Below are 26,421 nucleotides of genomic sequence, written 5' to 3'. Positions count from 1 at the left end.
TAATAAATATATGAAACAATAAATATATAAACTATCAAATATATACATTATTAACATAAAGATAATAAATATATTAAATAATCATATACATTGTAATAATATAAACAGTGATAAATATATAAATTCAAGCCCCATCCAACCTTTCCTTGGACTCTTCGAGGAATCCAGGGGCATCCACAGCTTCTCTGGGAATTCCATCCCAGTCTTTTTCCACCCTCCCTGCCAGGAATTCCTTCCCAATATTCCCAACCAACCCTGCCCTTTGTCACTTTAGTGACCAGGAGAGAGAGAACAGACAAAACAGGAATTTCAACTCCCACAGAAGGGAAATGTTCCCCCAGCTGCAAATCAATTAAAAATCCAGGGAAAGGATAATTTTATGCTTAAATTGCATAAAAATTCCTTCCAATACAGAGCTGATCCCTAAAAGTGATCATTTCTGGCCCAAACTGAAGCAGTTTAAATGGACAATCCCCTTTTTTCTTTTTTCTTTTTTTTTTTCAGGATGCTGATTTCCAACAGTGGAAGCATCCAAACATTTGGAAAAGTTCATTTGAAGCTGTTGGAGAAACATTCCAAGCCCAGCCATTCCCAAGGGGCTCCATAAAACAACAACGTTACAAACGCTCCTTTTATTCCACATTCCTTCCCGCTTCCTTCAATCCCTGCTCATGGATACAATCGGAAAGGGAAGCAAAATAAAAGTGTCCGAATTCCCTCTGGGAGGGATGCAAGCCTGGGACAGGGAATGAAGTTCTCCAGTGGGAAGAATTCCAAGGAAAGACCTCCCACACTTGGCTGCATCATCCCAAACAAAACCAGGATGTGCTGAAGGATTCCCCTGGCTGTCCAAAGACTGCAGGGAGGGGAAAATTCCTCTTGGAAGCAGCTTTGGGATGATGGGAGATTCCAGAATCCTTGGGGCATCCCAAATTCCAGCAGTGGGTCTGGGGCTGCTCCTGGAATAAATCTGAGTTTCCAAGGAAAAGCTTCCAGGCAGAGGGTTGGAATTTCTGCACCTCGTGATCCTTTGATGTGGGGAAAAGCTGGAGAGGCTCTTTGGGATCATGTGGATGTGGAGACGCTCACATGGCCCCTCCGGAACTGGGATGAGATTCCCTGGGATTATAGGGAAGCTCTCCTCCCCTCCTCAGGGTCTGCATTCCCGCTGTTCCCAAAGCACAGGGAATGGGATGAGCAGGGTGGATCCTTCCTCAGGATCTGAGCTCAGCCCCAGCAGTGGGATTCCCCAGAAATCCATGGGAATGATACAGATTTGGGAATCAAACCCTAATTCCCAAGGATCCAAGAGAATGGTGGGAATTGTCCACCCCACCTTGCTCTGAGTGTTTGGGGAAAGGATTCCCTGGAAAAATCCACTTGGCTGGATTGGCCACTTGGCCGACTTTGCTGGGATTTGAAGCCCATCCCACCAAAGAATCGCTCCAGGTCCTGCAATTCCCATTTTTCCAGGAGAAAATGGGGGAATTAATCATTCCCTGGCTGTTGGATCTGGCAGGGGGGATTTTGGATCTAAGGAGCCTGAGGAGTGAGTTTGGATTTTGTGGATAAAAGGGATCCAGAATTTCTCCGTCTTGGAGTCAGGGGCAGATATCCCAGGAGAGCTTCTGGTGCCAGAGTTAAACTGGATAAAAATCCCTTTTTTGGCAGGGTTAAACTGGGGAAAATTTCCTTTTTGTGCAAGGTTAAACTGGGAAAATGTCCGATTTTATGCCAGGGTTAAACTGGAAAAATTCCCAGGTTTATGACAGCGTTAAACTGGGGAAAATTCCCTTCTTGTGCAAGGGTTAAATTGGGAAAAATTCCCAATCTTGTGCAAGGGTTAAACTGGGAAAATTCCCAGTTTTATGCCAGGGTTAAACTGAGAAAATTCCCAGTCTTGTGGAAGGGTTAAACTGGGAAAATTTCCCAGTTTTATGCCAGGGTTAAACTGAGAAAATTTCCCTCCTTGTGGAAGGATTAAACTGGAAAAATTCCCAGTTTTAGGCCAGGGTTAAACTGAGAAAATTCCCAGTCTTGTGGAAGGGTTAAACTGGGAATCATTTCCTTGTGCAGCTCCAGCAGCTCAGGGTTATCTCCCTTTAATGTCTTGAATTTGGGGTAGTAATAAAAAAATGTAAATATGGAAATAATAAAGGAAGTTTAAATAAATGAATTCAAAAGAAATAACTTCTAAAGAAATAAATTTGAAACAGATAAATTACAAACAAATAAAAAAATTATAAGTAAGCAAACAAACAAATAAATAAATAATAAAACGTCTCTAAACAATGAAATGTCTCTGAATTATAAAATATGTAGAAAACCAAACAGGATCAGAGGCACCCCTGGATCAAGCCCTGGACAGGAGGGACTGGACACAGAGGGAACACAAAAACCTGGATGTGGCCATTCCCAAACCATCTCAGATCCCAGTTTATTCCCATCCCCTCCTGGCACTGGGATCTCTGGACAAGGCCCCTATAAAATCCTCATTTTTAATATCTATAAACCTAGAAATGAGATTTTTCCCTGCTTTGCCCTCTCCCCAAGGAATCACCCACCATGGAGCCCCTGGAATTCTGCAGAGAAGTTTTCCCCTCCTTTTCCCAAGGCCTGTGGATCCCTGAGTCCTGGGAATCCCTGGGAAGGATTTCCCCAATCCCAGGCCTCCCTCAGTGGGAAAAGCAGCCAGATCCCACAAAAACCCCGGCAGAGGTGGGAATAGCTGCCCCAGAAATTCCCAAATTCCCCTCAACTTTCCCCACTCTCCCTAATTAATAACTTGGGAAAAACTGCTGGAAAAGCAGATTTGGGATCCAGAAGGAATGGGAATGGGAATGGGGTGGGAGGAGAGTGGGGGCACTGCTCTGGAATCCCTCAGCACCCTCCAGCCCAATCCCACTCCCCTGGGATGGGATCCATGGGATGGGACCGATGGGATGAGATGGGATGGGATGGGATGGGATGGGATGGGATGGGATGGGATGGGATGGGATCCAAGGGATGCAATGGGATGCAATGGGATGGGATGAGATCCATAGAATAGGATCCATGGGATGGGATCCATGACATAGGATCTGCGGGATGGAATGGGACGCAATGGGATGAGATGGGATGGGATGCGACAGGATGCAGCCATGACATAGGATCTGCGGGATGGAATGGGACGCAATGGGATGAGATGGGATGCAACGGGATGTAGTGGGATGGGATCCATGGGATGGGATCCATGGGATGGGATCCATGGGATGGGATGCAATGGGATGCAATCAATGGGACGGGATCCGTGGGATGAGACAGGGTGGGATGCAATGGGATGCAGTGGGATGGGATCCATGGGATGGGATGCAATGGGATGGGATGGGATGCAATAGGATGGGATCCATGGGATGCAATGGGATCCATAGGATCCATGGGATGGGATCCATGGGATGGGATCCACGGGATGCAATGGGATCCATGGGACGGGATCTGTGGGGTGGGATGGGATGGGGTGGGATGCAATGGGATGAATTCAGACCCGTCTCCCCCCACTTCATTCCCAACCCTTCCTTCCTGGATCCCCTGCAATCCCCATCGGGAGTGGGGGGTTCACCCCTGTGCGATCCCCCCGCAGCCGGGGAGATCCTTTGGGATTCCAGGCGAGGGGAAGGCGGAGAAGGAGGCGGAGGAAGAGGAGGAGGCAGAGATCGCACCGAGAGCGGCCCTTTTTTTATCCCTTCCCCTCTCTCCCTCTCACAGGAAGCCCAACTCTACCTTCGCTTGGAAAGAGCCTTTCATAAACCCAGCTCAAGGCTCCCATTCACGGCCATGGAGCTGGGAAAAAAAAAAAAAAAAAAAAACGGGAATTAAAAAAAAACCAACCCGAGCAAGCTGAGAGTTTGGGGTTTCTTTTTTTTCTTTTTTTTTTCCTTTTTTTTCTTTCGCTTCCCTCTCGCTCTTCTTCTTTCTTTCTTTCTTTTTGTTTTTTTTTTTCGGCGCTCTAAAAAATAACCCAGAAATGCTCGCAGCGAAAATTTGATGTTTTTACCGTCTGCTCCCCGAGAGAGGAGAGACCGGAATTCTTCGCTGCTCAACTCCTAAATATCCGAAAGAAAACCGGGAAATAAAGGGGGAAAAGGGAGAAAAAGACCCAAAAAATCCCTCAGAGTTTGATTTTTAAAGTCGAGTGAGTCAGCCCCGGCGCCTCTCTGTGTTTGCCCGCGTGGTGCATCCCTGGCAGGGTTTGTAACCCTTTCCCAGCCTCGCTCTTCTTCCCAGCGTGGAAAAACCAGCAGGGAATGCTGGATCCCACCGCAATTCCCAAATAATCCCCCCCACAGCTCGATCTGGGGAAAGAGCGGGTGGGTTGGAGTTTTTTAATTTATTTTTTTTTTCGCAGAGGAGTTTTATGAATGAAAGCTCCCGGCTGAGCTGGGAGGGATATCCCAGCCCTGGAAGTTGGGAATGCTGGAGAAATCCAGGCTGGGAGAAGGGGGGAGCAGCGGGATGGGCTCGGGGGGGGGCTCAGCTTGGGCCAATCCCGGCAGCTCCAAACCCTTCTCCCGGTTTTCAGGGATCCTGGGATCTCCCGGAGAACTCTGCGCCCATGTGGGTGGAAAAAAAAATTAATTTCCAAAATCGACATAACCCCAAATCCCGAGGATTTCAGGGAATTTCGGAGTGAGGGCAAAGCGCTTTTGCTCTGGGGGGAGAAATTTAAAAAAAACCTCCAAAACCCCTAAAATAAAGGACGGGAAAGGGATGGAAGGAGGGGACGGGAATTTTCAGCCCCACGTTTGCAGTCGGCTTTTCCAAACTGCAGCTCCGTGGAGGCAGAGAGAAGCCCAAAATTCACTATTTTTTCCCTAAAACCAGAGAATTCCCTGGCTGGCAGAACCAATTTTTTGGGACAGCCAAGCAAACCCCCCCCCAGTGCCGCCGGTGCCCCAAAGGCAGCTGCAGAGCGAAAACATTCCCAACTTTTGGGGCTTTTGGGAAATTTGGGATTTGTTTGCGTGCGGCAGAGAGGAGGAGAGGCAAAAAAAAAAAAAAAAAAAAAAAAAAAAAAAAAAAAAAGAAAAAGCAAAACCCCAAAAATAAAAGGGACGGAGGGCGGGGGGGAGTTTGGGGCTTTTTGTCCCCTCGGCGAGCGAAAAGATAAAATTACTGCGGCTAAAAATAAAGCGGTGGTTAAAGGTTCCCCCTCCCTCTGCCATCTCCCACCCCTTCCAGCCCTCTCCCTGCTCCCTCCCTCCTTCCCTCCCTCCTTCCCTCCCTCCTTCCCTCCCTCTCCCGCTGCCTCTCCGTGTTTGCGTTTGACAAAGAAATGATTTGAACTTCCCGGAGCCGCAGAAAATCGGGATCCCGAGGCGCACCCGGGCCCATATGGATGTGATTTCCCAGCCCTCTCCCAGATGATCCAGCGGCACCGGGAGCCGCGGCGCTGAGCGCCTCCGCTGCCTCTCCCCATGGGCTCCGCGGCGGAATTTTGGGAGCTGCCCGCCACTCCAGCCATGAGAAAACGAGGAAAAGCCCCGGGATCTCTCGTCATGTGCCTCTCCGGCTGAAAACTGGGGGAGCCGAAGGAAGGAAATCCCGCGGATCCTGGGGGGCACGCCGGGGAGGACGAGGAGAAATCCGCGCCGCTGGAATTGCGAGCTCGCCTCGTCCCGCTTCCCTGCGCGAGGCTGGATGCTGGAAGCAGCCCCTTGGATATGGGATCATATCTGGTGTATCCCAGCCTGGGTTTGATCCTCTGCTGCTCCGTGCTCAGCTCCGTCTACGCGCTGGTGAGTCCCGCTTTTTTATATTTTTTTTTCATTTATTTTCCCATTTTTTCCCGGAGGATCCGCGCGGATCCCGCCGCCAGGAGGGATAAATGAGGGGATGAAGGATTAAAAAGCTGTTTGGGGTTGTTGGGATCCGCCGGCGGGGCTGCAGGCGCTGCAGTGAAAATGTCTGTGCTTCCCGGGAGTTGGGATCGCTTGGAAAGCTCTGGGCAGGACGTGTGAGGTTTGACAGGGATCCGGGACAGCGTTTGGGGCAGAATTTCGGGATCTGCCTGTGGAGAAAGGACGACTTTGCTTCCTTTTTCATATTTTTATTTCTTTTTCTTCTCTTTTTCTTCTCTTATTTTTTCTGCTTTTATTTTTTTAATTTCTCTTTCTTTTTTAATTTTTTCTTTTTTTCCCTATTCCTTTTTCTTTCATTTCTTCCTTTTCATTTCTTCCTTTTCCTTTCCCTTCACTTTTTCTCTTCCCTTTCCCTTCCTCTTTCCCTTCCCTTTTCCCTTCTCCTCCACCTTTCCCTTTTGCTTCCCTTCGTCTTTTCCTTCTTCCTTTCCCTTTCCCTTCCCCTTCTCCTTCTTCCTCCTCCCTTTCCCTTCCCTTCCTCTCCACCCCCTCCAAGCCAATTTCATTCCCAATTCTCCTTTCCCTGCAAATCCCAATGAAACCGAGCCTCTCCTTTGGAATTAAATTCAGGGAAAACAGGGAACTTGTAGGAACCCTTTGCTCCTTGGCACTTTCCCCCCCATCCTGCACACACCGGGATTTCCAAGGCTGGAAAACCAGGATAAATCCATCCAAACTGGGAAATGGTGTGAGACCTGCAGCTCCAAAACCTCCAGGAAGCAGGGAAAGGACATTTCCTCAGGAATCAGCCCCTGGATGTGGAGCCAGTGCTGGAATTCCCTGTGACAGGAGCTCTCCTGGTTTTCCCCATCCCTGGGATTCTCCCTCCTGCCTCCCATTTCCCAGCGTTTTCCAGGAGGCAGCCAGGACACCCATGGGAAGTGGGATCTGCTCTCCAGGAGGGATGGAAATGGGATTTGGGATCGGGATCATTCCGGCTCCAGTCAGGTCCTTCCTGACCCTCCAGGATCCACCAGCCTGGGCCTTATCCCTGGATTTGGTACTTCAGAATCTTGTGCAAGCTGGGGGGGTTTTCCAGATTTTCCAGTGGGAAATTTCTCCTCACTAAATGAGAAGGAACAGCCCCTTGGAAAACAATCCCTGTCTGAGCCCATCCCTGTTCAATGTGCGGAGAAACCTCCCAAAATCCAAAGAAAATTGGGGAAATCAGGAGAACCGCTTGGAGATTTGCTGGGATTTCAGGGATGGATGAGGCTTTTCCCAGATTCCAGGGCTGGATCAGCATCTCCTGACTTTGGGGCCATGTCCAGGTCCTGCAGCACCTGCTGCCCCCTGCTCCAGAATTCCTGCAATTCCTGCTGCTTTGGGACTGGAAAATCAGGATTGGGAACCAGAGGCTGGAGCTGGGGAAATTTCAGGATGGAAAAAAAAAAACAGGCAAGGCTGCATCTCCCATTCCCATTATTCCCATTATCCCCATTATCCCCATTATTCCCATTATTCCCATTATTCCCATTATTCCCATTATTCCCATTCCTGTTCCCATTTCCATTCCTGTTCCCATTCCCATTATTCCCACTATTGCCATTATTCCCATTCCCGTTCCCAGCTCACTCCCCTCTCCCTGTATCAGGAATTCATAGTGGGATTTCTTTGGGATCGCCCATCCCAAGAGATCCTTTCTATCCCAAGGGATGAGCTGGGATGTCCCCCCATGTCCCCAGCACTGGCTCAGGGCAGGCTGGACATGGCAAAAATTGGGAATGAGCTCTTCCCGAATCCCAGAGGGCTGAGAAATCCATGGGATTTTCTGGGGAAGCACAGGAGTTTCCCTAAAACCCCTCCTGGACCTGGATTTGCCGATCCCACAGATCCTTCCCAGCTCGCAGCTTTCAGGTCCTGCTGCTCCAAACCCTGCTTGGTTTAGTTAGGCCAGGCTTAAATTCCTGTTTTAGATGCTTCCCTTGCTTTTCCAACCGCTCTTGATAGCAGAAGGAATTCCCAGATTCCTAAATCCATCCTGACAATCCAGGAGCTGCAGGGATCCCGAGTGTCCCCCTCAGGCAGGATAATGTCACCCCTTGTCACCCCCCATCCAGGAATTCCTTCAAGCCTGGCTTTTACTGGGGTTGTTCCTTCTTTTTCCGGCTAATTGGATTTTTAAAGGGACTTTGGAAAGAGGGAATGGGACCTGGGGTGGCCAGCAGGGAGAAATTGTGTGGATTTATTCTAAAATGTGTTGTTGTTATTATTATTTATTATGAAATGTGCTATTAATATTTATTATAAATGCTGTTGTTGTTATGGTTATTTATTCTAAAACGCGTTGTTGTTATTTATGGGAGGGTCACAAATATATTTAATATTCGGCTCTGAGGGAGTTGCTGCCGTAAATTTTCCCTTTCCTAGGAGCAACAAGGAAAAATCCATGGATGGATGGGGGTGCGGGGATTTAATTCAGGCTCTGGGCTGAGCTTAAAGCGCTCCCGAGCTTTTCCCCCGGGCTCAGCAGAGCCAGGCTCAGCTGTGGGCTGGGATCGGGAGATTCCCGCAGCCAGAGGCGGCTCCAGGGCACAATTCCCGGCTGAGCCTTGGGAATGCGGGCTCAGATCGCCGGGATCTCTGCAGCTCCGTGATGCTGGGGTGGGGCAGAGCCCGGAGTGTCCCAAAGCCGGCGCTGACATTCCCGGAATTCCCCTTGGAGCCGCCAAGGATCATGCCCAAGGCGATTTTGAGGGAATCGTGCAGGAGCAGGGCTGGGAAATAATTTCTGGGATATCCCAGGATTGGGATCTGGATCCGTGGGATATGCCAGGACTGAGAGCTGGATCTGGATCCCTGGGATATCCCAGAACTGGGATCTGCATTCCTGGGATATCTCAGGATTGGGATCTGAATCCGTGGGATATACCAGGATTGGAGCTGGATCTGATCCTTGGAATATCCCAGAACTGGGAGCTGGATCTGTGGGATATCTCAGGATTGGGAGCTGGATCCCTGGGATATCCCAGGATTCGGACCTGGATCTGGTCCCTGGAATATCCCAGGACTGGGAGGTGAATCTCGATCCCTGGGATATCCCAGGATTGGCAGCTGGGTCTGGATCTGCAGCAGCCTTGGCTGTCCCTGCATTCCAAGCAGGGAGGGAAATCCAGCACTGGGAAAAATCTCTGGGAAGGAGAGAAGAGCCTGGAAATCAGGGCCCTCTTCCCTGAGGCTCAAATCCTTCCAGGATCAGCTTCCCAATCCTGGGATTTTAGAGACAGACTTGTTGCAGCTCTCCCAACAATCCAGGGAAATCTTCCCAACATTTCCCGGAACAGCCCAATAACACCTGCCTGGGCAATGGGGGGAATTCCACCTGGATGGAGTGCCTGAAATCCGGCAGGGTGAGGGTGGGAATCTGGGACAATTCTGCCCTTTAGCCCCAGGATTAAGGAATTAAGACCGGCCTAAGGAGGAGAGCTCTGCAAGGACGGGCTTGAGGAGGATTTGTGGCACTTTGAAAGTCGGGTCTGACACCAGCGGAGCTCGGGAGAAGGGAAAATGTGGGAATGATTTTTGTTTGTGAGGTGCTGGCAGAGGGAAAATCTCCCCGTGTCCTTAAAGGTTGGATTTTAGGATCCGAATGATCTTTCCAATCTAATCCTGGGATTCACTGAGCAAAAATCTCCAAGGTTTTGCTCTTCCAACCCTTTTATTTTCCCTTTGTTTCCTGATTTTGCTCAGCCTGGGAGATCCCAGCCCTGCTGTCACTGGAGCAGACATTCTGATTAATCAATCCATTAATTAATTATTAATAATTATAGGACAGCAGCTTCCTGCAGGGCCTGGGACCAGAATATCCCAGTTTTGGGAAGCAGCTGCCAGGCTGCAGTGGGCTGAGCTTAGGGAAGTAGATCCATGTGGGAAAAGGGTGGGAAAAGGGACCATTCCCACTTTTTCTTGGCTGCCCGGCCTGCTCAGGGTGTTCAGGTGATGTTGAATTTCTCTCTGCTTTTGGGACCATCCCAAAAATTCCAATCCTGATCTTTGGGGGATTGGGAATCTTTTCTGGCACACCTGGAGAGAATTCCCCATTCCACGTCCATCCCTGGATCACTGGAGGAGATATTCTGATTAATCAATCCATGAATTCATTATTAATAATTATAATCCAGCAGCCTTCTGCAGGGCTTGGGACCAGAATATCCCAGTTTTGGGAAGTAGCTGTAGTGGGCTGAGCTCAGGGAAGCAGATCCATGTGGGAAAAGCATGGGAAAAGGGACCGTTCCCACTTTTTCTTGGTTGCAATCCCAGCCCCGGCCTGCTCAGGGTGTTCAGGTGATGTTGAACTTCCCTCTGCTTTTGGGACACTCCCAAAAATTCCAGTCCCGATCTTTGGGGGATTGGGAATCTTTTCTGGCATATCTGGAGAAAATTCCCCATTCCACGTGCATCCCGGATCCCTGGAAGTGTCCTGGGAAAGTCTGGATGGGGCTCGGAGCAGCCTGGGATGGGGGAAGGTGTCGGGGTTGGAATGGGATCATCCTTGGGGTCCTTTCCAAGGCAAAGCACTCTGGAATTCTGTGCTGTTGAGGAAGGTTTGGATTAAGGATGTGCTGGATGGGGTTTTCCTCTTGGACTCGTTCCTTGTTGTGCAGATCAATCCCACAGATCTGGGATTTCTCCAGAAATCGGGAAAAGGGAATGCTTTGAAGTTGGGCGGATGCAAGGAATGATAATGCTCGTCCTCGGAACTCAAATTTATTAAAAATTTAAACATTTTTTTAAACTTTTTAAAATTTTTAAAGTTTAAAAATAATAAAAATAGCAATCAAAATTTTAAAATAAAAAGAAGAGGAAAAATAAGAAAAATAAGAAAAGAAAATTAAAATTAAAAATAAAAATAATAAGAAAAATAATATGAATAATAAAAATAATAAAATAATAACAATAATAAAAATTAAAATAATAAAAGTTCTGTATAAAATCCCACAAATCCCAACGTCATCAAACCAAGACAGGCCCCAAACAATGGGAAATGTCCTTTCCCAAGCACATTCCTGGGAATGAGCCCATCCCTGCTCCCAGATTTCTGAGGGGTTCTCCTGTTGTTACTCAGAATCAGCCAAAATCCCTGGATCTGAACCTCTGATATCCCTGGATCTGAACCTCTCCAGCAGCGAAGACAAAACCAACAAACCCCTGGGGAGGGCAAAGCCCGGCCTGGCAGCTCGGCCCTCACCAGCCAAGAAAATTCCGGCAAATCCGCGCTGGATTTGTGGGAGCTGCTGGCCCTGGGAAGAGGAGGAGCAGGAGCAGAGTTGAGCCCACGGCGGGGTCGGGGCTGCGGGAGATGAAAGCCGAGGGTGGCCCTGAGTCCCGGCAGTTGTTGTTTGGTTTGTGTTGTCCCAAAATAGCCCGGAGTGGTTTTTTGGGATCAGCGGGATTATCCTGGCTGGAGCGTGGCTGTGCCTGCAGGGATCCCCTGGGCAGGGACAGCTGGAGGCATCGGGGCCACCCTTGTCCCTTCCTGGGAGGGACATCCCAGAGCTCTTCCCGGGATACGGGATTGTCCCACTGGAGGATTCCCATCCTTTGGAGAATTCCCTACATCCAACCCAGCTGGAATCAGGCTCCGTTTGCAGAGGGATTTGGGACACAAAGATCACTTTGGTCACCCTGAAATTCCAGCTTTTACATCTGTGGGGTGAGGGGGAAAACTGTCCTGGCACTGACACCCCATCCCACTGCATCCTATTGCATCCCACTGCATCCCATTGCATCCCATTGATCCCATCCCACTGATCGCATCCCATCCCATCCCATCCCATCCCATCCCATCCCATCCCATCCCATCCCACCTCCCTGACCCTCTCCAAGTGCAAACCATCCCCCAAATCCCAAGGTTTGGAGCCTTTCCACCGTAACGATCCCGAGGGTTCAAACTTCTCCCAGAAAAACTCATCCAAAGAAATCTTGGCCTCTGGAAAACGATCCCAGGATCCGTGTCTGGGGCAGGGAAGGGGTCAGGAACTGCTGACTCAGCAGCTCGGGCTCCTTATCTGGTTTTCCACACGGCCACCCCGCTGCTGATCCGGGCTCCCGATGTTATCTCGGCTCCAGCCACCCTCCCCCTCTCTCCGAGAATTCCCAGGGGCTTCTCCAGCCCCAGTTGCATCTGGAAGGGCAGGATTGGATGTTTGAGTGTCCTCAGGAAACCTTCTCTTCCCTTCCCTGAATTTTGGCTGGGGACTGAAATGGGATTTGGGGTTTTGGGGTTTTTTGAGGTTTTTTTAATTTAATTTTTTTGCATGTTTTAACAAAAGGCCCAAAATTCAGCTCCTGCTTTTCATGGATTCGGGGATAAGTGCTTTGTGGGGAATTTCTACCTAGAAGAGGACAAATTATCAATGAAGTACTATTTGTGGGATTTTGGGAATCTCTGCCACTTTTAGGTGATTTTCCTGCTCATTCCAGAGGGGATGGATAAAGTGGCCTTTAAATATCTCTTCCAACCCAGATTATTCCACAGTTCCATGATTTAATTGCTTTATTGCCTGGATTTATCCATCTGGCTGTGAGGACTCCTGGGATTGGAGATCCCTGGGCCCATCCCCTGTAGGAAACCTGGGATTGGGGCTGGGAGCTGAATCCTGCCCCATCCATGTAGGGACACGGAATTTCCCCAAAGGAAAAGCTGGCCCTGGCTCATCCTCAACCTCACTCACACCCAAGTGTGGGAAAAATTCCTTTTTTCCATAACCCCAAAACCTGGGAATGGTCTGGAACACAGTTTAGGGATACAGCGGGACCTGGGGCTCCAGGGAATGCTCATCTGCAGGAAACAATGGCGTCATTAATTGATTAATTAATTGATCTTCTGAATTAAAGCACCTTAAAAGAGCTGAAGACTAATTTGCTTTCACAGAATCCCAGAATTCCCGAGGGAGTTTCTTGGAAGGGACTTTAAAGTTCATCCCACTATTCAGGTGTCTTTTATTTTTCAAAGACACAAATCAAATTCCAAAATTCCCTGAAAACTTTGGACTGGTTTCCATGTTCTTTAACTGCCTGAAGCCCTGGCTTGCCTCAACATCACCTTGACTTCCTTCTCTGATCCCAATCCACATTTCCTCTTGGACATGGAGGAATCTGAGTGGCTTTGGGACTTTGAGCAAGGACACGAACTCCTTGTCCCAGGTTTATTCTGAGACTCAGATCAATATCCATTACAAGCAGCTTTTATTTTGTGGGTTGCAACTTGACTCCGCTCAATAAAAATACCGGAAAATGATCCCTAAAATAAAAGCGGGAGGGAGCTGATGAGGTGGGACTTCCAGGGTGATTATATATGGATCTATAATGGCTTTAAACTGGGAAAGGTGAGGGATAGGGGGGGTATTGGGAAGGAATTCCTGGCTGGGAGGGTGGGGAGGGGCTGGGATGGAATTCCCAGAGAATCTGTGGCTGCCCCTGGATCCCTGGAAGTGCCCAAGGCCAGGCTGGATGGGGCTGGGAGCAGCCTGGGACAGTGGGAGGTGTCCCTGCCATGGCAGGGGTGGAATGGGATGATCCCATAAAATTATTCCAATTTTAGGGTCCCCTCCAGCCCAAACCATTCCAGGGTAACACAGACATGGCAGATTTTTCCACGTGCTGATTTCCCAGGATTGTTTCTCCAGGATAGCCCCAGGACTGGGATAGAGCCAGGACTGGGTTTTCCTCGGGGTGTTTTTTCCTTGGCTGTACAAACCCATGGAATGTGGTACAAAACTGGGATGTGCTTGTGCATCCAAGAGAGTGCAAGGGTGTCCCTGCAGGGCTTGGGATGGAAGGAGAGATCTGGGTCGGATGGGAAGGAAAGGAATTCTGCAAATGGAGAGATCCCAGCTGGATGGGAAGGGAGAGAATTTTCCCAATGGAAGGAGGGTGGTGGGAAAGGAGAGAATTGTCCCAGTGGAGAGATCCCAGTTGGATGGGAAAGGAGAGGATTCTCCCAAAGGAGAGAGGGTGGTGGGGAGAGGATTCTCTAAGTGGAGAGGTCCAAGTTGGAGTTTGCCAAATAGAGAGAGGGTGATGGGAAGGGAGAGGATTCTCCAGATGGAGAGATCCCAGTTGGATGGAAATTGAGAGGATTCTCCTGATGGAGAGATCCAAGCTGGATGGAAAAGGAGAGGATTCTCCAGATGGAGAGATCCCAGTTGGATGGAAATTGAGAGGATTCTCCCAAAGGAGAGAGGGTGATGAGAAGGGAGAGGATTCTCCAGATGGAGAGATCCCAGTTGGATGGAAATTGAGAGGATTCTCCTGATGGAGAGATCCAAGCTGGATGGAAAAGGAGAGGATTCTCCTGATGGACAGATCCCAGTTTTCTAGCCCCATCTCCAAGCCCTGGTGATCTCCAGCAGCTCCTGTGGTTTCTCCCTGCCCTGGGCAATGAAACTCCCCTGAAATGATTCCAAGCAGAGCCATGTGGGGGCTCAGCAAGGCTGGAATGGTCCTGGGAAGGAGGACGGACACCCCAGAATTGTGGATTTTCTGAACCACAGGACAGGGCTGGATCCCGTTGTGGATTTGGAGCTGCTTTTAAGGGCTGCCAAATCATCTTGGAAATTTGGGCAAAGTGAGTTTCAGTATTAAAACCAGATTGGTCAGGAAATTATTTTTTTCTTCTCTGCTCCCCAAATTTTTTCCTGATTTTGCCTCAGTGTCATCAGCAAAGCGATCAATAAATTGAATTTTAATCACCTTTCCATGGATTTTGGATGCAGGACGCATGAAATGTGTATTCCCAATTTTCTGTGCCAGCAGCCAGAGGTGCCTCAGGCAGCTGGAAAAGGGGAGGGGCCGGAGCTCAGGTGCTGGAAAAGCAGCAGAGCTCCCGTGTTTGGGATCCAGGGAAGGAGCTGGGGCTGTGCCAGGGAATGGGATGGCAGGGAGAATCTCCATGTGGGATAATGCAGGCTCCCACAGCTCCCCTGACTCAGCACCCCGGGTGATAAGGGTCTGATAAGGACAACAGAGCCCCAGGGTGACCCGTCTGTCACCCCCTGCCTGGCTGAGGAGAGGCCACAGCAGGGACATTCCCGTGTCCTTCTGCTTCCCAGTTTTCCTATTCCTGCTCCCACGGAGGTGAATCCCCACTCTCCCATCCCTCCTCTCATTCCAGCAGAAATCAGGAATTCCCACCTAGAAGAGAATAAATGATCACTGAAGTGCCATTTGGGATTCGGGGAATCTCTGCCACTTTTAGGTGATTTTCCTGCTCATTCCAGAGGGAATGGATAAAGTGGCCTTTAAATGTCCCTTCCAAACCAGATTATTCCACAATTCCATGATTTAGTCACTTTATTGCCCGCTCCTGCTCATTCCAGAGGGAATGGATAAAGTGGCCTTTAAATGTCCCTTCCAACCCACATTATTCCACAATTCCATGATTTAATCACTTTATTGCCCACATTTATCCATCTGGCTATGAGGACTCCTGGGATTGCAGCATCCCAGGAGATCTCTGGGCCCATCCCCTGCAGGAAACCTGGGAATGGGGCTGGGAACAGACCTGGAGTAGGATATTCCTTAGCTCTGCGATTATTCCACAATTCCATGATTTAGTCACTTTATTGCCCGCATTTATCCATCTGGCTGTGAGGACTCCTGGGATTGCAGCACCCCAGGAGATCCTTGGGCCCCATCCCCTGCAGGAAACCTGGGATTGGGGCTGGGAGCAGACCTGGAGCAGGATATTCCTTAGCTCTGCATGGAAAGGCTGGGATTGCTGGATCTGGGAATTCACTTTGAGCATGGATATTTCCTTTTCCCTTTCCTTTCCCCCTTTCCCTCTGGAGGAACACCATGGCCAATCCCTAGGATTGGCCACCACTCCCAGATCCCAGGAATGTCGATATTCCCACAGGAACATGCATGGATATCCCATTGCAATGTACACCAGGGCTGGATTTATTTGGATACTGGATCTGGTTTCTTCCAATGGGTCACAGCCAGGTTTTCCCTCTCCAGGGATTTTCCTTCTCCATCCCATAATCTCCTGTGGAAAAGCCAATCCAGCTTTTCTCCTCTCCTGCCTTATCCCAGGGCTTCCCTCAGCTCCAGGAGCAGCATCTCCACTTCTTTCCCAGAAAAAGGAGGAGAGGAGGGAGTTCTGGATCTGCCTGGATGGAGGAGGAGATGAGGGAATGCTGGAATTGAGCGGCTGGAGTGAGGAGATGAGGGAATGTGAGAGCTGATCAGCTGGATTTGGGAAATATGGGGATCCCAGAGCTGGATTTGGGAAAGGAGGGATGTCCTGGATGTGCCACTGGAGCTGAGATATGAGGAATATCCTGGAGCTGGGACGTGAGGGGTGTCATTGAGCGGCTGGAGTGAGGAGATGAGGGAATGTGAGAGCTGATCAGCTGGATTTGGGAAATATGGGGATCCCAGAGCTGGATTTGGGAAAGGAGGGATGTCCTGGATGTGGCACTGGAGCTGGGATATGAGGAATATCCTGGAGCTGGGATGTGGGGGAGGTCCTGGAGCTGGGATATGAAGGATGTCCTGGAGCTGGGACTTCAGGGATATCCTGGATGTGCCTCTGGAGCAGGAGCACGTGGAGCATTCCCTGCGGGCTCCGGTGCCCCACACAGAGCCGCCCTTGTTGTCCCGAACATCCCATCCCATTCCATGCTCCGCTCCCGGCACTGCTGGCAGCTCCCACCTGGGTTTTTTTGGGAACAGAACGGCCCTTCCCAAGAAAAGGGGTGTGCAGGGAGCAGAGGGAGAAGGGAGGGGGGTGTCCCGGCTCTGCCGTGGGGCTGTGAATCAGGACATTAAGCAGCATTCCAGGGATCGGGATGGGGTTGGATACCTGTGGTTTGAGGCGTTGCTGGAGCCAGAACACCAAACTCTGCTCCTGGAGTGGGAGCTGCGGCATTCCGGCAGGAATCCAGCTGGGAAAGGGTTAAAGAGGGGGGAAAAAAAACAAAACGGAGTGAGAGGGAAAGGAAGGGAAAGGAAAGAGAAAGGGAAAGAGAAATTCTCCATGGATTTCCCAGCTCCGCTCCAGGATTCCAGGAGGATTTCCCAGTTTTTAACCTGCCTGTTGAGCCTTGATTTCTTTTCCTTTCTGTCCCCTTATTCTGGCACTCTGGAATTCATCTTCAGCTTCCTTCTGTTGCCAGGACAGGTAAATTTTAGTTGGGAATTTTGTATCTCTTCATAAATAACTCCTGAAGTTGAGGCTGGAGGAAAACCACTCCTAAAACACGGCAGAGAAAGGAGTGAGAACCCACAATCCTGATATTCCCCGTATCCTTAAAGGGGAAAAGGAGTGAGGAAATCCCATTATCTCCTTCCTGTGCATCCTTCAGCAATTCCCCCTCTTAAAGCAGCTCACAAAGGAGATATCCAAAGATTGGGAGCGGGGGAGGAATTCCTGGAATTAAAAGCTTTTTTGCTGGTTAGGTTTTGGGGTTTTTTACCTTATTCGGTTGGTCACTGTGGGGTAGAGGGAAGTGTCAGGGGAAATTAGAGAGATCCCAAAAATCCACATTTTAATTCCTGTGGGGATTTGCGTGTACAGGAGCTGGGATCCTCCTGGAATGAGTTGGATTTGTTCGGTGTTGTGGGCATGGTTTGGGTTTTTGTGGTGTTCACAGTGGGAGGATTTGGATGTCAGAGTTCTTGTGGGAGTTTTTGTGGGCTTTTTCCCAAATCCCCTCAGATTTGGGCAATGCACCTTTGGAAAGAGCAAGAGCTGCAGCTTTGGGCGTGAATTAAATTTCAAAAGACTCCAAAAATGGGTCCTGAAGGGAATAAAGGGGACAGTCCCATTCAGAACTCCAGAGCCAAAAGGAATCGGAAAATCTTGGAACAGTTTGGGTTGGAAGGTCCTTGAAGCTCATCCCATTCCCAAGGGTATGGACACCTCCCACTATCCCAGGCTACTCCAAGACCCAGTGTCCAACCTGGCTTTGGGCACTTGCAGGGATCCAGGAACAGCCACAGCTTCTCTGGGAATTCCATCCCACCCTTCCAGCCAGGAACTCTTTGTCTGGATATGACAAATTGGGAGAATCTTCCCAGAAAAACCCCAGCAGCTCCCCAGGCTTTGGTTCACCTTTTGTCTTACAGATATTTCCATGGAACTCTGGAATTTCAGAGCCTCTCCTTCCTGGTTTGGGAATGTGTCCCAGTGGGACACTTCAAAGGGTAGAATTGCTGAGGAATCATGGAATGGTTTGGGCTGGAAAAGATCTTAAAGCCCATCCAGTGCCACCCCTGCAAGGACACCTCCCACTGTCCCAGGCTGCTCCAACCTGGCCTTGGACACTTCCAGGGATCCAGGGGCAGCCACAGCTGCTCTGGGAATTCCACCCCAGCCCCTCCCCACCCTCCCAGACTGGAATTCCTTCCCAAATCCCACCTCTCCTTGTTGCCTCTCAGAGCTTTTTAGGGATTGCAGAGACCATCCTGGCCTAAGTGAGCCCAGATATTCCAAGGAGCTGTGTGAGCATCTTCCAGCAGGACAATTAGGATAATTAGGGCAATTAGAATAATTAGGAAACTGCTTTCTCCTCCAGATGCTCCTGGCTCCTCTTGGCTGGAATTTTTTCCAGGCAGAGACTCCCTCATGCCCTGCTCCCAGTTCACCCTCGGGAAGGAGATTCTGGGGTGTCCAGGTGTCTCCTGGGCTCTGTGGTGGGAATTTGTCCACGGAGCTCCTGGGGAGGGATCCAGTTCTTTCCATGAAGGCTCCATTCATTCCTTGGCCTTCCCGGAGTCATCCAGAAGCACCCAGGGTGTCCAAGAAACCTTCCCAGGGAAGGCAGAGCTGGCTGGGCACCAGCGGGAAGCCGTGGAGCATCAAGTAGCACTCAACACCTCACTCCCACCAGCCTCTGGAAAAGCAGGAGTCGGGATTTTCCTGCCTGTGGTCAGGGAGCGGGGCAGCCCCTGGAAAGGGAGCAGCACCCTCACAAGCAGGGTCTGTCTCTCTCTGTTGACTGAGCTGGGCCTACCCCGGGACAGCTCCGGATTTGGTGGAATTTTGCTCCAAGATTTCCGGACAGTTCCAGTTCCCGCTCCAAATGTGCAATAATTCCGTTTTTATCCCAATAAAAATCCCTCCGAGACTACAGCAAGGGTGGGAATTTTATCCTTCCTTTCTCTCCCAAATACTAAACTCCAGATTTAACGGGGTCTTTTCCAACCTTGGTGATTCCGTGAGATCAAATGTCCAAAATTCTTTTGGTGGGAAAAAATCCATCCAGAATCTAGGGATTTATCTGGTTGTAAATGAAATTCAAAGAGCAGAAGGAAAACAGCCAGTTTAGCAGGAAAATCATGGCACATCCCTGTCACCTCCATGAATTTTCATGGAATGCTGGAGACTGGTTGGTCCAATCCCAGCGTGAACTTCAGGAATATTCTCAGAAACATGTGGAAGAAAAAATAAAATCTGCTGCCTCCCAGGGTTTGAGCTCAGCTCCATTGGCCACAGAGATATTGGAGAAAGATGGATAAAAATTCCCAAATCCATCATTAACAGACACAGGCTATGAGAGAAGGTCCACATCTCCCAAAAAAATGATGGATGAAGGCTGAAAGCCTCCACTCAGTCCACAGTTAATCCTCAAAATTCCCTTCAGACCACCAGGATCTGAAACCTTTAGCTCCAAATCCCAGTGGTTACTCCAGTTTTGGAGGAAAATTTGGGATCAGCTGTGGATTGTGGCATGGGAGCAGCAGGAGGTGACCCGCAGGAGAACAGGGATGAGAATATTTCATCTCATTTGATCCAACTTTTATAAATCATGGAGGTTTTTCCTATGGCCTTCCAGAGTTCTCATCCCATGGAATTTCATGTGTCCTGCTGCTTGTTCCTGCTTTTCACTGAGATCCATGGAAACACCCTGGGCATGATGTTTAACCTTTAGATGGCTCCACTCCTGCTCATCGTTTCAGGCTCTGGGGTGACTTTGAGAAGCTCCTTCCCTTTTTTTTTTGCCTCTTCCTTCCTTCATCCAACTTCCTTCCATCAGCTTGGCTTGGAAGCATCCAGGTTCTCCCTGAGATCTGAGGGAATTCTCCCCAAAACAACTTCCCAGCCAGTTGCTGGCCCCTGAGCCAGGAGTTCTTCCCAGGGCAGAGATGTTTGGTGTGGATTTGTGGGAATTCAGTGGCTCAGGGCAGGGCAGGAATGATTTCCAGTGGGGAAGGATCCTCTGTGGATCCAGAGGAGTGGAATTCAGGGATGTGCTGAGATCCAGCTGCCAAATCCTCCTCACGTCCTACAATTCCCTAAAATCAGCTGTGATCAGGTGGGGCTTGGTCCTTTCTTCCAAGAAATCAGTGGTGGAGGAAAAGGAAAAGTCTCCAGCTGTGCCAGGTTGGATATTTGGAATATTCCTCATGGAAAGGCTTGTCCAGCCCTGGCACAGAGCAGTGGTGGAGCCCCCATTCCCAGGGGATTTAACATCCACATGGATGTGGACCTGGAAATGCCAGCCCTGGTCCAAGGTCTTTGACAGCAGCAGAGACACAGCAGGAATCCGAGGGAAAAACAAGGATAGGGCTGGAATTCCCTGGGGAGAACTCCGTGTCCCTGGGCTGGATGGAGCCTGGCCAGGGAAGCTTTCTGCTCCTTCCTCGTCTCGGCTGTAAATGAGCCAGGATGGGAAGGAGGGGGAGCAAGGAATCCCAGCTAATGGATTTGAGGGATCATTAGGACAGGAACCGGGCCCGGCAGCGCCGTGGCTTCCGCAGCCGCTCGAAAATTCCCATTTTCCCTTTCCCCCTGCACCAGAGTGCTCCTGGATATTGTTTCAGGCTGAGCAGCAAAAGCTGGGTTTGGGGTGTTTCTCTCCTGGTTCTCCTTATTCCCATGGAAAACCCGTGAACCTGGGGGATATTCGGGAGGGCCAAGTCCCAGTTCCTTTTGGATCCATCATCCCTCCCTCCAGCTGCCTTTGGATCGAATATCCCTCCCAAAAATCCCCATTTTCCCTCTGCTCCTGCACCAGAATGCTCCTGGATACTGTTTCACACTCCTGGTCAGCTGAGCAGGGAAAGCTGGGTCTGGGTTTTGCTTTATCCCAAATTCTCTCCTGGCTCTCCTTATTTCCCATGGAAAACGTGTGAACTTCGGGAATATTTAGGAGAGGCAGCTCCCGGTTCCCTTTGGATCCAACATCCCCCCTCTCAGGCCATGGTTGAACATTCCAGCCCTGGATTTCTTTCCCATAAATCCCTTTATGACCAGAGGAAGGGAAGAATTTTTGGAGAAACCCCTCCAGAAGTTACTTTTAAACCTCCTTGAGAATATGGAGGCATCCAAGGCTGGAAAATCCCAGATCCTTTGGGTTTTCCACCTGGATTCCAAGATGAGATCTTGCTCCTTCCCTTCCACCTGGAGCATCAGGGAAATTTTTACTGTTGGTGCAGACTTGGAGAATCCCGGGATTCTTTGGCTGCCATCAATTCCTTGTGGCCAAGGTCACCCGGCTGTGTCCTGAGGTAGCCCTGGAGCCCCGGGATCTTGTGATCCATGATCTGGGAGAGAGCAGACAGGGAGACGTCTGGGCTGGAGGAGATCAAGGGGACACATGATCCCAATTCCCAACACATGAAAGGAGAGGGGAAAACCCTCCCTCAATCCCTCCAGGACTGGCTGGGAAGGAAATTGGGTGAAAAGTCAGAAGATTCCTGGGAGGATGGTGAGGCTGGAATATTGGGAAAGGAGGGATTGGTTCTCACGGGGGGGTCTCAGCTCCAGAACCTCATCAAAGTAATTAAAGCAGAGCTGATCCTGGGTTTAATTAGGAAAATGGGCTCAGTGCTTCCCACAGATCCGTGTTTCCAACAGCTCAGCAAGGCCAGGATTATCCCAACCCCCCCCCCCAGCCCAGTTTTCCCTCCTGCCCAAAGGAGACTTCCCAAAAAAAGGAGGATGAAGGATGTTCCTGGAGAAAAGGAGCTCGGGAAAGACCTTCTGGATCTCCTCAGCTCCTTGACAGGAGAGGACAGCCGGGGGAATCAGGATCTGCTCCCAGGGAACAGGGACAGGAGGAGAGGGAACGGCTCAGGGGAAGGTCCAGGTGGGAGACTGGGAAAATTCCTTCCTGGAATTGGCTGTCCAGCCCTGGCCCAGCTGCCCAGGGCAGTGCTGGGGTCCCCATTCCTGCAGGGATTTAAAAGCCATGGATGTGGCATGTGGGGAGAGGGGTGGCCTTGGCAGAGCTGGGCTCGATCAAGGGGCTTTTCCCACCCCGATAATTCTGGGATTCAAAGGAAAAGCAATCAGCATCTCCCAAACAATTCCCTCCACTCCGAGGAAGGAGAGCAGGGCACAATCCTGGATAAACCATGGGATGTTTTCCAGAGGCTGGGGATGATGGGGGTTGGGATGAGCTGATGTCTCCATCCCAGGAGGACAACTCTCGAGGACAGGGAAGCACCAGATAAAGGATCTCCTGGAATGAGACGTTTTGTGGGATTCTCTGAGTGTTCCTGGCTGGAAGGAGATCCTGGGGCTGTCAGCAAATCCTCCCTTTCCCAAGCGGAACAAAAGCGCTTCCCCTACAGTCAGGCTGCTTTTCCTTTGTTTTGTAACTCCCAGAGTTTTAACCATGGAATTGCATTCTCCAGAGCTGCCTCGGCTCCTCAGGATTGCAAATTCCCAGCCCGGAGCTGCCAGGCACTTCCAGCATTCCAAGGATGCAGAGGACACCCCTCAGTGACCCGAGGAGGGTGCAATCCCTGGAGCACATTCCCGATATTCCCGGCCCCACGTGTGAGGCTTGGCTCATCCCAGAGGGTTTTTCATGGGAATGACCGAGCTCCAGCTGCTTTGCATCACCAGAGCCCTGCAAAGCACTTAATGCAGGCCAGGCAAAGCTTTCCCTGGAATATTCCCGGGGTTTTCCATACTTCTGGGATTTTAAGGACCTTTAGATCTGCTTCACCTTCTGGTTTTTCAGGTAGGAACAGTCAGGCTCTGCTCCCAAGGAATGGGGGCAGGATAATAGGGAACATCCTCAAGTTGTGGTGGGACAGGGGGAGATTGGACAGCAGGGAAAAGTTTTCCTAAAAGGAATGTCCAGGCCTGGCACAGGCTGTCCAGGGAAGTGGTGGGATCCTGGTCCCAGCAGGATTTAAAAGTTTGGATGTGGGATTTGGGGACACGGGGTGGTGGCCTTGGCCATGCTGGACTCTATGATCCTACGGGATCATCCAACAGAAATGATCCTGGGATTCCATAACCAGCCAGAAAGCATGGGAATATGGGAATATGGGAATGTGGGAACATGGGAATATGGGAACGTGGGAGCAGGGGCATGGCTCTGCCTCTGTAGGTGATGATTTTCCATGAGGAAATCTGGGAATTCCATGAGGAAATCTGGGAATTCCATGAGGAAATCTGTGTTCTCTGAGTCTAGAGCTGATTTCCAGGTGGTTGATCCATATTTTCCAGACATCCACACAGAGGTGCAGACTTGATTCCATAATGTCCCAACAGAGCACAGGAATGTGGGAATTGGGAGCATGGACAGAGCTGGGACCAGGCTCAGCCTCTGGTTCTGCTCATTTTCCATGAGGAATTCTGGGAATTCCAAGAGGAATTTTGGAAATGCCAAGAGAAATTCTGTGTCCTCTGGCTCTGGATCTGATTTTCAGGTGGTTGATCCATATATTCCAGATATATCCATGGATGTGCAGGCCCTCTGAAGGTGCTGCAATTCCAGAGCCCCAAAAGCCAGGATTTCCTGACAACTCTGGGCCTTTTCCACTGGAATAAATCTGGAATCTCCCAATGGGAATCTCCAGAGGGAGAACCAAGCCTGCCTAAACCAGTGCCAGTTCTGCTCCCTCTGTCACCAGCATTTTTTTGGGAATATCCCCACTTATGGATCAGGATAATCCTGTGCTCCATCTCTCCAAAATTTACTCATGGAAAGTGCAACCAAGGGATTTTTCCAACCCAATTCAGGCTCCCACTCCTCCTTCCCTCTTTTTAATGGATATTATTTCTCCTTCCTGCCGTTCTATCCAGGAAATGTTGGGATGCTGCTTCTCCTGGAATTCCCAGGAGCCAGAGCTGATCCATTTTTAATTCCATTTCCTTCCCTCCTCTGGCAGATTTCTCTCATAGTGCAAAGCACCTAAAAGAGGCAAAAGGCTGGAAGGAGGCAGGTGGGAATTCTAATTCCCAGAATTGTGGGGATATAGGAAGGCCAAACTGTAGATTCCTGTTAAATTTGGGGGAAAAGGAGGATCTTTCTCCTATAAAAGGTTGGGGAATGGGATAGGCCTCGGAAAAGGGAAGTTTTTTGCGCTGCACTTCTTAAAACCCAGATCCACTCCATCTCCTCACGGGTGCAGCTGGAATTCCCGAGGGAGCAGGGAATTCAATCCCTCACAAATACAAAATATTCCAGTCTGAAGTTCCCACGGAGCTTCAGCAGCCCCAGGATCCAAACATTCCGTGCTGGGCTCGGTCAGACGAGATTCATCCTCCTCATCCCAAGGCTTGTTCCAAAGGCAGGGAATGACTCTCCCAAGCCTTTGGAATGGAGGCTGAGAGAGGATCTTGGAACTGAGGTCTGGAACTGGTAAAAAATCCAGTGTTTATCCTGCTGGGAGATCTGCTCTGGCTCCCATGGATCAGGAACAGAAGGAATTCCATCAGTGGTGAGGGGATTCCAGGCAGGAAGGATCCCTCCTTCTCCCACATGGGATGGGAATGGAGCAAGGACAGGGAATGTTCAGACCATGGATGCAGAACCTTGAGCGGGATATCCCTGGATAAACAGGATCCTTCCCATCCCAAAATCTGCTCTTGCCTGTTGGAGTTCTGGCTGCTGAGAATTCCAGACTTTCTGTGCTGCCAGGCACTGACCCCCAAGAGAACACTGCATTGACCTGAGGCTGTGGAGAAGCTTCCAAAATGGAATGACAGAACTGGGATTGTGGGTGTGGAGTTTGAATAGAAGTGTGTGATACCACAGGGTGGGAAACTCAGAGTTTAAGGGTTTAGAATAGAGTAATATAGATAAAGCAAGATGGAGGTTTTAGGGTGGAGGCTTGTCCTCCTTCTCCTTCTCCTTCTCCTTCTCCTTCTCCTTCTCCTTCTCTTTCTTCTCCATGGGTTTGGGTGGTTTTGTGTAATTGGATAAAAAAGTCCCCATTACCACCATGGGTAGTTGGTTATTGGGTTAAAAGTGAAAATAATTGAGGTGTCATTTCTTAATTGGACAGTTGATCCTTCAAAGGCCTTGCAGAGAGAGAGATGGGGCTCCATTTTTAGTTTGTCAGAGTGCAGTGCTGCAGAACTCAGGGTTTGTGAGAGTGTGACAGAGATAAGAACTGATAAACATCCGAGTCCAAACTAGAAATTCCATCCTGAGAGCTCCAATCCTGACCCAAGGCAGGAAAAGGAGATAAAGAACCAACACCGTCCTTCTCCATCTGCTCCCGCCAGGTTGGGCAAGTCCAGGATTCCCAAAGGCAGCAGCTGGAGAAGGGATGGAGAGAGGGAGGAGGGATGGGGGACACACAGCAGGCACAGCTGGAATTCCCTCTTGTGGGCTCTCCTGCTATTCCCTATCCATAGAAAAAAATCTGGGATAAATATCCTGAGGAAAAAGCCTCTTCCAAAGCATCCCTTTTTCCAGCAATGCCCTCTCCAGAGACACAGAATCACTCCCATGGGAATGCTGAGTTCGGGTGGCTTCGTTTGGGAATCTGGGATATCCCAGCAGCATTTTCTGATCCCATCAGCAGCAGGATTCTGTGTCTTGGAGTGTGCATTTTTAGGGAGCTGATGGGATATTTATTTCTAGGGAATTTAGGAGATATTTATTTTTAGGGAATTTGTGAGATGTTTATTTTCAGGGAATTTAGGAGACATTTCTTTTTAGGGAATGATGAGGTATTTATTTTTTAGGAATTTGTGACATATTTATTTTTACGGAAATTGGGAAATATTTATTTTTAGGAAATTTAGGAGCTATTTCTTTTTAGGGAATTACGAGGTATTTATTTTTAGGGAATTACGAGATATTTATTTTTAGGGAATTATGAGGTATTTATTTTTAGGGAATTTAGGAGATATTAATTTTTAGGGAATTTGTGAGATATTTATAAGGAGCATTGATCAGCCCCGTGGGCATTCCAAGGGTAGGAAGGAGAGGGAAGTGGAGGGAATGCCACAATTCCAGGGTGCTGCTCCAGTTCCCTGCTGAAATCCCCATCCCAACCCTCCAGGAAAAGTTTTCCTTGAACAGAAACCTTCCCACAGGAACCTTATCCCACAGATCCATCGGCCAAATCCCTGGAAGTGTCCTAGGAAAGGCTGGAGCACCTGGGATAGGGGAAGGAATTAAATTATAATTTAATAATTTAATTAATGCTGGAATTAAATTATCTTTAAGCTCCCTTCCCACCCCAACCACTCTGTGATTCCATGAATATTTATTGAACACTTCCAGCGACAGTCATTCCATCATTTCCCTGGGCAGTTTTTCCAATGCTTTGCTCTCTCAGGGAAGAAGGAAATCCCACAGTTTTCAGAGCAGCAGCT

At 49.5% G+C, this 26,421-nt stretch overlaps 1 protein-coding gene across 1 annotated transcript in view; it reads left to right on the top strand.

Annotated features, from left to right (window-relative positions):
* The first annotated feature begins 5,262 nt into the window (after window positions 1-5,262).
* PTH1R (parathyroid hormone 1 receptor) overlaps window positions 5,263-26,421 on the top strand; it is a 92,569-nt gene continuing 71,410 nt past the window's right edge. The window contains exon 1 of the mRNA XM_039726539.1: window positions 5,263-5,774. Within this exon, the coding sequence (XP_039582473.1) occupies window positions 5,700-5,774 (75 nt within the window). The 5' untranslated portion in view covers window positions 5,263-5,699. The remainder of the gene's footprint in view (window positions 5,775-26,421) is intronic.

The sequence above is a fragment of the Passer montanus genome, unplaced genomic scaffold (assembly GCF_014805655.1).
Source record: "Passer montanus isolate IOZ18808 unplaced genomic scaffold, ASM1480565v1 scaffold59, whole genome shotgun sequence".
Lineage (NCBI taxonomy): Eukaryota > Metazoa > Chordata > Aves > Passeriformes > Passeridae > Passer > Passer montanus.
The sequence above is the reverse complement of the archived record's forward strand: the minus strand, read 5'-3'. Positions and strand labels throughout refer to the sequence as shown.